The following is a 13,108-nucleotide window of genomic DNA, read 5'->3' as shown; positions in this document are numbered from 1 at the left end:
TGTCTATCATGAATAAAAGAAATTTTTTAAGTTCTATTAGAACACAGTCATGCCCATCCATTTATATATATTGCCCATGGCTAATTTCATGCTACAATAGCAGAGTTGAATAGTTGTGACAGAGACCATATATCCTACAAAGCCAAAATATTTACTATTTGGCCCATTACAGAGAAAATTTGTCAACCCTTGCCCTAAGTCACTAAGATATACTCCTCTGGGAAACGAACTAGGGGTGGTGGAAGGGGAGGAGGGCGGGGGGTTGGGGGGAATGGGTGATGGGCACTGAGGGGGGCACTTGACGGGATGAGCACTGGGTGTTATTCTGTATGTTGGTAAATTGAACACCAATAAAAAATTAATTTATTAAAAAAAAAGAAAAAATAATAATAATAAAAGAAGGAAAGGAACTGTGTTTATTGAGAGACCCACAGCCATTCAATTTTCAAGATCCTCTTTGGCAATAGACTGAATAGTATGCCCAAACCCATTCTTGTTTCCTCCTCTGTGGTGAGGACTCTTAAAATTTTAGTACTGGAGGAGCCTTTGAGATGCTCAATCTGACTATCCCCCATCACAGAGAAGACTGACTCAGAGAAGTTAATGATTTGCCCAATGTCACAAGGCTGGGACAAGCCAAGTCCTTTGGTTCCTTGTGAGGTTCCCACTCCCTCTGGAATGCTTATCTTTGGATTGAAGGGGTTTGTCAAAGGGTTTATTCAACCCCATTATATCCCACCACTCTCTTGGAGCTGACTCTGGTAAATGTAACCAAATCCTCTTCCAAAACAAGAATTCACCACTGGGCTGTGTATCTGTGGCCCAGCCTCTCTGAATAATTTCTGCTACCACTAGACAAGGAGTAGGGAATTTGCCATTGAATGCTCACATTCCTGATTTCCCATCTCTCAGATCCCCAAATAATCATAGCACATAGGCAGCTGTTTGTTAAAGCTGCCAACCATGGAAGGGAATCTTGAGCCATCAAATCATCCCACAGTCACAAAAGTATGGTTTCATACTACTCAGTTGGCTTGGCTTGCTCACGCATGACTCAGGCTTCTGGAGGCTTCCCTGCCTGGCCCCCTGTGTAAGCTGCCTCCTCTTGTAATCCAACCCTAGAGTGTTTGCTCTTCCTCTTCAATTGTCCCTCGCTTCTATTCTCAGGCTGAGGCACAAATGACTTCTCTCTCTCAGCCTTATTAACTTTTAAAGAATGGGGCATTTTTCCAGAGCTCCTAAATCTTCACCTGTTACACATCATAACTGCTCCTTTCAAAGTCTCCTAGCCTGGAAAGGAGAAAAAAAATGAGTGGGAAATATCATAAAGGGAGACAGAACATGAGAGACTCCTAACTCTGGGAAACGAACTAGGGGTGGTGGAAGGGGAGGTGGGCGGGAGGTGGGGGTGACTGGGTGATGGACACTGAGGGGGGCACTTGATGGGATGAGCACTGGGTGTTATTCTATATGTTGGCAAATGGAACACCAATAAAAAATAAATTTATAAAAATAAAAAAAAATAAAAAAAAACAAAGTCTCCTAGCCCCAGGAATGTCCCCAACTGGCCTCCCTGTTCAATCTCCTTTCAGACTTTGCAAGATCCTTTTTCCTTCTACTTTTTTTGTGGGTGACTACAAAAGAGTATTTGCTCACTCCTCCTAAAACACAAAGTGACATGGCTAAAGGCAGATTAAGCAGGCAAAGTGTTAGAGAGTTTCTGACAGAGATGTGAGTTCCGGAAAGACTGTAGTCCTGTGATTTTCTCCTTGGGCCTGCACTTTTGAGAAGTGATATTCCAGTTATGAACTTCCAGGCCTGATAGACAGGATTGAACTGATTTCATACTTTAATATAAAGAGAAATTTATATGTATATGTTTAATATGTTTAAAATCTTTTTCAATTTTGGAGGGGAAAGTACTTAGATTCATGTCTTCTCATATGCTGTATCTTCCTTTAACTCCTTCTTTCTTTTTTTTTATTTTTTTATTGGAGTTCAATTTGCCAACATATAGCATAACACCCAGTGCTCACCCTTCTTTCAAATGTGTATTGCATTGCAATAGTGCTTTAATATCATTTTAAATTTTAGAATGAAAATGATTATGCTTATTTTTCTTCTACATTAACGGTTTTTAAATTTTACAAATTAGCAGAACCTTGTTCTCAAATAAAATCTTAGCAGATTCTCCTTATATAAAATAAATAAAAGTCAGTTTGCCAGGAAGAAGGGAATGGGCAGGCTTTGAGGTACTTCTGAAGTGAATATATTTTTAAAACACACTATTTTAGAATATAAGCATACTTTATTGAATCTAAGATACCAACTACTGTAAGACATACCATGTAGCACCAAGAAAGAAAAAACATTGCCACTTAAACTATGGTATGCTACTGGTTGTTTGATTATAACAAAGAGCCATTGGAGTGCAGGTGCCCCTTCAGATCAGTACGTTTGCATGTGATGTAATGAGCACCTGGTGTTATATGCAACTGATGAATCACTGAAATTTACCCTTGAAACTAATGATACACTGTATGTTAATTAATTAAATTTAAATAAAATTTTAAAATGTAAAAATCATTAATGTAATCTCACAAAGCCTTAGATGGAGACCACTGTTGGAAGAAGAAGTTGAATTTCAGCCCAATCAAGGAAGTAGTGACTTCTGTACAAAAGAAGAATGATGCCATGCTTTTCCATTGTTAGAATAATCCAACACTGAAACATGATTAAGGAAAACAACACCCACAGGAAACCCCACATGAACCTTGAACTCTACATGCTTTGGGTAGGGCTAATTTCTCTTAACAACCAAATCTCAGCCCAGACCCATTCCCAGGTGCTATCAGGAAGAAAGACATCATTGCTAGTTAAGATGTGATGTGTTCCTAGGACTAGACAAAAATGCATATCTCTTAATGATGGTTCTGTCCCACTCACACTACCCTCCACTCTCATTGGCTTCTCCCTGACTCAGAAATTAGAAGCTGAGGTCTTACCTCCAGTAAATCAGCCCTAGAAATATTACATAAAGAGATATGAGAGTTTCCTGTCACAGTGCGGGGAGGGAAGAAAAAAAGGAGGCCTGGATGTAAACTGAGGGCAGATGAGTACTTGGCAGGCTTACTGTAGAGAGCAGTGAAGCATTAGACGGGGTTGGAGGTGTGCTTGCTTTGGCAGCACATATACTAAAATAGATGGGGGGGTGCACTGCTTTCAAAATAACTAAAGTAAACTTCTGATTCAGTTCTCTAATTCAGTAAATCTCAAGACCACTAAGATTTCATCTACCTCAGCTCTGAAATCTGTACAGCATACTGTTCAATAAAACTTTCTACAAAAATGGAAACGTTCTGGATCTGTACCATCTGATATGGCAGACACTATCCACATGTAGCTATTAAGCACTTGGAATATGACTATTATGACTGAGGAAAGAAATTCTTTATTTTATTTAATTAATTTCAATTTAAATAGCCCACATGACTAGTGGCTACCATACTGGACAGCGCAGTTCTAGAGGGACTACCCTAGCCTTGTCTTGAATTTTGTGACCAGAGCTGCCTCTTAAACACCAGCTTTTAGGAAAACATCAAAGTATAAAGCTTGAAAAGATATGTCAAGAGGGAGCACCATAAGGAAGCCATGACATAAATCAGCATTGCTCAGTATTCTTGGCCACCTTAGGGATAAGGCAGATATGACTTAAGGGATAACCCAAGCAACTATGAAGATTCTAGTTATTAAAATCCATCCCAAAACAAAGGCCAACTGCAGGGCCAACTGCAGGGTGTAGTGTGGTTTCCTTGCAACTCCTCTCATGCTCTGCATTTGACAGTGACACTTTTTACTTTCTTCTCTTCCTCTAACCAACTCAGAGTTATCACATTCTTCTAATTGTTTCTATGCTTCATTACCCACCTCTTTCACCTGCCAGTCTTGCTTGTATCTTAAGTCCAGGGATTACACAACTTGGCCAACTTGGTTAACCAGTCATTTTGATGAGATGGTCATTGGACTGAACTGATGAGCCAGCAGAGCCCTAAGCTGATAAGATGGAAGGTGCTTCCCAGTTTCTCTTCCACACATGCATGTGTCCTTTGACTGAGATAATTCTGTCCATGTATGAGTATCGAGAAAAATACCTCTCAAGAAAATGAGTGGGCAGCTATTAGAAATGACAAATACCCACCATTTGCTTCAACGTGGATGGAACTGGAGGGTATTATGCTGAGTGAAGTAAGTCAGTCGGAGAAGGACAAACATTCATTTGGGGAATATAACATAATAGTGAAAGGGAATATAAGGGAAGGGAGAAGAAATGTGTGGGAAATATCAGAAAGGGAGACAGAACGTAAAGACTGCTAACTCTGGGAAACGAACTAGGGGTGGTAGAAGGGGAGGAGGGCGGGGGGTGGGAGTGAATGGGTGACGGCACTGGGGGTTATTCTATATGTTAGTAAATTGAACACCAATAAAAAATAAATTTAAAAAAATAAAATAAAATAAAATAAAAAACAAAAAAAAGAAAATGAGTGGGAAGTATCAGAGAGGGAAACAGAACATTAGAGACTCCTAACTCTGGGAAACAAACAAGGGGTGGTGGAAAGAGAGGTGGGCGGGGGGTGGGGGTGACTGGGTGACAGGCACTGAGGGGGGCACTTGATGGGATGAGCACTGGGTCTTATGCTATATGTTGGCAAATTGAACTCCAATAAAAAAAAAAAAGAACGAAGCTGGTTGAAAAAAGTACCTCTCAAATACACAAAATCCTCCAAGAGATGAAGGAAACTGTAGGAACAGTAGGGGGCTCCTCCTCCATCTGTTCTTTGAATACTTATTGAGGTTCCCTTGTGTATTAGGCATTGCATCAGGCTCCCAAGGTAAGACAGTCTCTCTACCATGGGACTTAAAGTAACTAAAAGGTAGTAAAAGAACTACTCTTTATTGTGTTTCCACCCCATACGGGGTATCCATTTCTCATAACGCTCCTGGGTATATATCACCATCCCTATTTTATACATACAAAAATGGAAGCTCAGATTTGCCCAAGATCACTTCAGTTTGTGTGCTCTTGTTGCTTCTCCACACTGTCCACCTGGTGCAGTCTCTTCTCTATGCATACTGCAAAGATTCCAAGCACTATTTATGTAGAGGATATTCCCTTGCCATAAAGGATTAAGGGTAATCAAGAGACCTGGTAAGCAGAAGGCCCATTACTGGAGATTTAAGGCAGGAAGGAAGAATCACTGCCACCAAAAGCCAAGAATAAAAGGGCCTCCTACAATATGGGGACTATTGTAGTTAAGCAAGTAGTTTTCCATGGACGTCCGGGTGGCTCAGCGGTTGAGTGTCTGCCTTTGGCTCAGGGCATGGTCCCAGAGTCCCAGGATTGAATCCCACATCGGGCTTCCTGCATGTAGCCTGCTTCTCCCTCTATCTGTGTTTCTGCCTCTGTGTGTTGTGTGTGTGTGTGTGTGTGTGTGTGTGCATGTGTCTGTGTGTGTGTGTCATTAATAAATAAATAAAAGCTTTAAAAAAAATGCAAGTAGTTTTTCAGAGAAAACTTACCGGCCACCACACCATACTCCGTCCTGCCAAGAAGAAGCCTCCAACAGTCCCACGATTAGTGGAAAACATAGCCTGAGGAGGAAAGGCCAAAAATTTAATGATAAATTAGAACAGAGCAACTTTGCCAGCCAAACAGACACACCTCTCCCACTCCCATATACTTGCACTTTCTTTTACCCACTTCACTTCCTGAAACACCCACATTCCTCATCCCTTGGCACTCCTCTATACTTAGATGAAGGATGCAAGGACCTACATTTGACACATAAGAAGACTAGAGCTCAGAAGATTTAAACACCTTGCCCTGATGCTAGCTCTGCAATGAGTTCACAGTATAGTTTCAAGCAAGTCACTCCACCTGGACCAGTTTGTTTGTTAAATAAGGGGAATTGGAACTTTTTGTGCCTTTTTTACAAGCATACAAGGTGCCTAATGAAATATCATTCTTTTTAAAATCACTATACAATATATATACAATGGAATATTACTCAGCCATTAGAAACGACAAATACCCACCATTTGCTTCAATGTGGATGGAACTGGAGGGTATTGTGTTGAGTGAAGTAAGTCAATCAGAGAAGGACAAACATTGTATGGTTTCATTCATACAGGGAATATGAAAAATAGTGAAAGGGATTAAAGGGGAAAGGAGAGAAAATAAGTGGAAAGTATCAGAGAGGGTGACAGGACATGAGAGACTCCTAACTCTGGGAAATGAACAAGGGGTAGTGGAAGGGGAGGTGGGTGGGGGGACAGGGTGACTGGGTGACGGGCACTGAGGAGGGCACTTGACGGGATGAGCACTGGGTATTATACTATATGTTGCCAAATCAAACTCCAATAAAAAAATGCAAAAAAACTGGAAACACCAAACAAAATGCAAAAGCAAAAAAATAAAAATAAAATCACTATACAACACGTGAATTATATCTAATTAACAAAAAAAAAGAAAGAAAAATGCTATAGGACTGTATGGTGTTCTTACTGAATACATTAAAGATGGAACAATCAAACTCAATTCAAAACTTTCCTCTCTAGGATGTAGATAAGAGCTTGCTGGAAACATTACTTTTCAACATATTGTGAGTACTGCGAAATTATTATTACGAGTACAGAGGAAAGAGGGGATTCCTTCTGACTGGGGGTGTCAGGGAAGGTTTCACAGAAGGAGCAGCACTTCAGCAAGTCTTGAAGATAGAATGGGATTTATTAGAGGGAAGAAGAAGGAAAGGACGTTTCAGAATGTGGGAACAGCATGAGAGATAACCCAGAGGTAGAATGGCAGTAGTGTGGGGAGGAAGGGAACAGTAAACAGTATTATCTGGTGAACCTGGCTGAGGCATATGGATGAGGAGAGTGGTGAATAGTGAAGGCAGACAGCAGACCCTCACATGCCAGGTTAAAAAGTATAGGCTTTATTCCATAGGCAGTGGGGAGCCACTGAAGGCTTATGAAGAGAAGAATGATATGCATCTTTAATAAATGACCACAGCCCCTGTCACAGCACATTTGGAATGTTGCCTCTCAACCTTCAGCTTATTCCTGTCCAGCACAGGCCCAGGCCCCATCCTCCAGCTCAAAACTGGGACAGTGACTCTGCCCATGGCTTCTTTCCCCCTCCCTTTCTCTATGTCAATGGCTTTCCCTTAGCTGATCATTTGCTAATCTCCCTGAAAATGCTAATGGCTGATAATGACTTAGCCCTATTAAAGGTGTTTGCATTTTCACATGTGACCCCTGAGGCTGAAGACCATCACTGATCCAAAGGAATTAACCTCAGATGATGACATTTCAGACACTTAGAAACTCATCATTTATTCAGCAAACATGCCTACTACAGGTAGCATGTTACTGAGTGCTCAGATGGACTGGACTCAGTCCATTAGGAAACAAGGTCATTCGTACATCCAACAATCAATATAGATTGTTAAGCTCCCCTGTGTGCCAGGCAGTGCCAGGAAGAGCATGGCTCAGATCTTTCTGGACTCCTGGCAGGTCTCCTTCCCATAGGACATGCTTTTAGAGCTTCTGTAGTGGTTTTTCTGAGAATAGCAAGAGGACTAACAGACCCAAAGAGCAGAGAAGGTAGCTAGGGGCTGAAAAGAAATGTGTCTCAAGGATTCGGGCTCTAGCAGTTTGCCAGGGAAGGCCATTCTGAAAGTCATTCTGAAGTCAAAGCAGGTTGATATGTCCCAGGTAGTACTGGAGGGACACAAAAAGTGGGTTTGGAGCCCAGACATAACATTTGCAAGTTGGTGTCAGTAATGAAGAGCTTAGAGGAAGAACGTGATAGTAAAGACTAGAGTTGGGAACTGGATAATTCAAGAAAGATATTGGGGATGGGTATAAGGCAAGGAGAGGTATATCTACACCAAGGCTTTTCTTCTCTAGAAAGTTCATCCCCTCATCTCCACAAGATGACTCTGCATACCCATCCTTCAAGGGCCCTCAAATGCAACCTTCCCCGTGAAACTTTACCTGACACTCCTCCACAGAAACCTCCTCTACTATGGCTTCCTCCCCTGCCCAAACAAAAAGAATCTCTCTCTCCTGTGAACATCTAGAGAACTGCCACCATACCTCATTCATAGCCCTTACACTATTTTACTTTGTGTTGCCATATAACAATTTTTCCAGCTCTATTGGGGTATATTGACAAATAAAAATTGTTTATATTTAAGGGATATAATGTAATATTTTGAAATATATATTCATTGCCAGGGACTAAGACAATGGAGGAAATGGAGAGATGTTGACCAAAAGGTAAAAGGTAGGGGCACTTGGGTGACTCTGTTGGTTAAGCCTTTAACACTTGGTTTTGACTCAGGTTATGATCTCAGGGCTGTGAGATGAAGCCCCAAGTCATGCTCCACACTAAGTGGGGAGTCTGCTCAAGATTCTCTCTCTCTCCCTCTCCCTTTGCCCCTCCTCACTCCCTGTGTGCTTGCGCTCGCTCTATCTCTCTCAAAATAAATAAAAATTTTTTACAAAGGTGAAAGTTAAAATTATAAGACGAATAAATTCTGGAGATCCAACTTACATCATGGCAATTATAGTTCATAATACTCTATTGTGCATAGTTAAGTTTACTGGAGAGTACGTGTTCTCACCTAAGTGTTCTCACCACACACAAAAGAATTGTAACCATGTAAAGTGATTGATTGTTAATTAGCTTGATTGTGGTAATTATTTTACAAAATCTTAATCCCCCTAATACTTAGTATAATTCCATTTGCATGGTGCGCATTCAATAAAATGTTAGATAAAAGGGTTTCTCAGTGTGTTCTGTCTCCACTCTTCCCCCATATCCCACCCTGACCACTCCTAGAAATGAGCAACACCTCTCCAGGCAAGTATTTTTCAGACTGCCAGCAACATTCAGTAGGTGCTTCCCAGAGCAGCATTTTAGCTCAGGTACCCTATCTCCTTCTTCCCTGCTGTTCATTCCCTACAATGGAAAGACACTGTCTCCATGAGCAAGGGATGCTCAAAGGAAAGCTCTAAGGTTACTGACACCACTTTGTAGAGTATGGCATTAAATTTGCCTGTCCACCCTGCAGCCAGAAAAGAATTATTTAACAACTGCAAGCTGCAGAGCAAAAGAAGCACAATTACTGACCCATATTTTTTTCTTAAAAGAATAAAAGTATCATTGAATCAGAGGAAGGAACTTCAGACCTTTGCTTATACTTAAGAAACTGGGAGTGTTGGGCCAGAAGTAGAGAAGACTCAGGTGTGGCCTATCATCTTCTGATAGGTAAAGTGAGACAGTGTGGTCTGCATAAGGCACAACTAGATACAATGGAGAAGCTCCAGAATGTCAGATCTGGGGTCAGTACCAGGAAGATTTTCCTCACTGTCAGAGCTATGCAGAGATGGAAATGGTACCACTGGGGAGAGTCTTGGGGAAATATTCGAGTGAAGTGTGGACAACTGGTCAAGATAATTTTGTCAAGTGATTTAAGAAGAGATTCAGGAATAGGATGAAGAGGGATGAACTTGATAAACTTTAGGTCTTCACTTTATGAAAGTATGTGAGGAAAGAAGGAATTCAGCACCACCAGGACACTGTCTCAGCAATGCAAGTGGTGGTAAGGACCATAGAGACAGTATTGCCATAAATGATAGTTTTTTAGGGAGGCAGAAGGTAAGACAGTAGAAAGAGCCTGCCTTTGGTATTGTAAAACCTGGGTTCTAATCCCAGCTTTAGCGCAGAGTCATCTGACTTCTTGTCACCCTCTGATCCTCCCCTGTAAAATTGAAAGGTTGGGTTTCCCCAGGGGCAATTGTTACTCAGGCATTAAATGATGCTATTAGTGCAAATGATTACATAAAGCAGGGGTCAGTAAATTTTTTCTGTTAAAAAAAAAAGATCCAGATAGTACATTATATAGGGTTTGTGAGATACAATAGGATCCTTTTTTATTTTTTATAACCCCTTAAAAGTATAAAAAACATTTGTAACTTGTGAGCCATATGAAAACAGGCTATGGGCCAGATTTGGCTCATGAGTTGTAGTTTAACAAGCCCTAGCATAAGGGGGTTCAGGATAGCTTAAATGTATCTTCCAGAAATAATAAAGTCAGATTTAGCCTAAATACAAAATCCCCCGAGAAACAGGTGGTGAAAGAAAAATGGAAATATACAGTGAAGAAGTGATAAGTTCAAATCCAAATATGATTGGATGAGGCAGCACTGGAAGAGGGTAAAACAGAACAAAATAATGTTGGAAGAGATGGGGATGGTGACAGAGGGACATTAACTGTGGGTGCCTTCTAAGATAAGGAAACACAATAGGCCAGGATAGCTCTGTCTGTGCAGCCCAGAGAACATGCAGGAGTTAAGATGCCTATCTCCAAAGCAAGGCACTTTTGATACTCCAGTAGAAAAAAGAGGAATTTAAACTGGAAGAAATCCAGCACGTTAAATGATCAGGATCCAGAGGCACTGGACTAATGGTGAAGAGTAAATGTAGACAAATATTAGCAGGCTCATTAAGTAGCATTTAACAAGACAAGTGATACTGATTCACAAATATTTGAAAAGTGTAAACACCATAATCAGCAGGACTAGCAGAGGCTAAAATAAGATTGGTTAGGGGAAAAGAGATTATCAGTGATTGTCTGGGAAACAGGCAGTATGGCACAGCTAGCAAATGATGGATTCACATCTTGGCTACAGCACTTATAAGCTGGGCAGGGATGAGGGGAGGAAGGTAGGTAAGGTGGTAAAGCCCCTGGTACTATGGAAAACCAAGAGTCAAAAGACCTGAGTTCCAGGAATAACTCCATGTATTGCAACCTTAGGCAAATCCCAACCACATAAGGCTTTAGATTTTTTCTTGTAAAATGGGGGTTAGCATTCCTGCCCTCATCTTGAGGCTTTTTGTGAAGATATCCTACCCAGGTGATCATTTTTGCCCATTTTATATAAAAGGACAGAAAAAATTCAGGGCCTGGCTCATACCTTGGAGGGCAAATGATAACAATATTTAAAAAGACTCCCAGACTCATTAAGCATTTTCAAGTTCATCTCTACAAATCCTCACAACAACATTGGAACGGTCTTAAGAATAGGTAAGATTGTACTTATTTATACTTGAGTAAACTGAGGCTGAGGTGGTTACCCAAGGTCGTATAGCTAGAATCATGTCAAAATCAATAATAAACTTGAGAATCCTGGCTCCTAGTTGGACTCTTCTGGGAAGGTGAGACTACTGGGGAAGAGTCAGTCACACCTACCCCTTGTGACACTTGGAGAAGATTTTAGTCACATCTGGTTTCTATAACTACTTTAAAAACAAACCAAAAAAATACTTCCTTTTATTCCTAAAAACAAAACAAAACTCTGTGATCATGGAAGGGTTAATGTCCACCTCTTCCCCTCTAAATCAAGAGTTCGACTACCAGCTGGCATCACAGCCTCCTGGCCCAACACTCACCCAACCAAAGCCTTTGAGAGTGTCTGGAAAATGTGCACTTTTGGATTGTTTTTTTTTTTTTTAGGATTTATTTATTTATGAGAGAGAGAGAGCATGCACACAAGTGTGGTGAGGGGCAGAGAGAGACTTCTCAAGCAGACTCCCGGCTGAGTGCAGAGCCAGAGCCCAAAGAGCTCAATCCCATCACCCAGGAGAACATGATGTGAGCTGAAACCAAGAGTCAGTGGCTCAACTGACTGAGCCACCCAGGTACCCCCAGAATATGTGCACATTCAAAACACCTCATCTTCTACTTGCTGGGTGTGCCAGAGTCTGTCATAGTGAAATTTCTAAGTTCCAATTTCTAAGACTGCTAAGAACAAGTTTCTCTGGTTTGGTGTGTCCCTAGTCCCCAAGGGGAGCCACAAGCACTTCCCTCTTCCCAGCACCAGGCCACCCTCCAGCCTTCCTCCTCCTCCACCCAGCTTTGCCAACTCTCACTCATTCCAGCCTCCTGGGCTTGCCCGTCAGCCTTTCCTTTCCGAGGAGGACACCGGCAGCGCTTGTCCATTTTGGGCTGCCCCACAGTCCCTGCAGCTGCCAGAGGCTTCTGCCCTTCCTGCTCTAAATTGTTTCTTTTCCATCCAAAACTCTGTGACTAAGAAGAGTCAGGACAGTCCTAGCTCCTTGGGACTTACCTCCCAAGCCCAGGGATCTTCCCTGCAACCCCAAACTCCCTCTCCTGCCCCTCACACTGGCGCCCAGCCTCTCCAATTCCCCCCTCATCCTCCTCTGCTCGCAGGCCAGGGGTGTCCTCCCTGGACCTTCCTGGCCAGCTCCCCTGGACACCCCTCTTGCTTCTGCTCGGTCCTTGCTTGCCCCTCTCACCTCACACTGTGCCCCCCTGAACTCCTCTCAAGCGCTTCCAAGTTATTTTCAACCCACTCCACTGACTCTTAAGCCCCTGGTTCCCTCCTCAAGGCTCCCCAGGGCTGTCGCTCCTCTGTGCCCCCGCCCCCGTTCCCCCTGGTGGCCCTGCCCCCTCAGCCCACGTCTCAGGGCCCTCACATACCCACAGCCCCACAGCCATCACCACCACAAAGTAGATGACGATGACAGAGATGTCGGCGGCATTGCGGATGCGCTCGTGGGGCGCGAGGGGTGAGGCAGTGGCGTTGGTCATGGGGCTCCAGGTGGTACTGTCCATGGCGGCTGCGGCGGCGATGTTCCCCTCCCTGCCAGGCCCCTTGCTCCTTATAGGGCCTCCGGGTTAATGATCAGCCCCGGGGAGGCGGGGAGAGGGCACCCGGGGCTCCGCGCTTCACCGTCGGGGAGCAGCCTTGGGCGCAAACCGCACGGAAGGAGGAGCAGACGGAGCTGTTGGCAGAAGGGTGGCAGGCCGGCAGGTAAGGGCTGTTCAGAGAGTGGGGAGGGGCCGGCCAAGGGGTGGTGCCCGTCTGGCACAAAGGCCCGCTGTGCTCCTGCAGCGGGCACCTGGCAGGGCAGCCTCACCTGCTCTGCCGGGGGCAGAAAGGGCGTGGCCTCACTGAGGAACCAGGCTGCCTGGGGCCTGGGGCCAGGGGCTTAGAGGCTTCAGGTCGCCTGCCACCT

At 43.2% G+C, this 13,108-nt stretch overlaps 1 protein-coding gene across 1 annotated transcript in view; it reads right to left on the bottom strand.

Annotated features, from left to right (window-relative positions):
• Positions 1–12,889, bottom strand: part of SLC5A1 (solute carrier family 5 member 1) — a 74,340-nt gene extending 61,451 nt beyond the window's left edge. The window contains exons 1-2 of the mRNA XM_072803371.1: positions 12,570–12,889; positions 5,578–5,649 (exon numbers count right to left, since the gene is read on the bottom strand). Coding sequence (XP_072659472.1) covers positions 5,578–5,649; positions 12,570–12,704 — 207 coding nt within the window. The 5' untranslated portion in view covers positions 12,705–12,889. The remainder of the gene's footprint in view (positions 1–5,577; positions 5,650–12,569) is intronic.
• Positions 12,890–13,108: the final 219 nt, after the last annotated feature.

Source organism: Canis lupus, chromosome 27, assembly GCF_048164855.1.
Source record: "Canis lupus baileyi chromosome 27, mCanLup2.hap1, whole genome shotgun sequence".
Lineage (NCBI taxonomy): Eukaryota > Metazoa > Chordata > Mammalia > Carnivora > Canidae > Canis > Canis lupus.
This window is presented reverse-complemented; position numbering and strand designations above follow the sequence as displayed.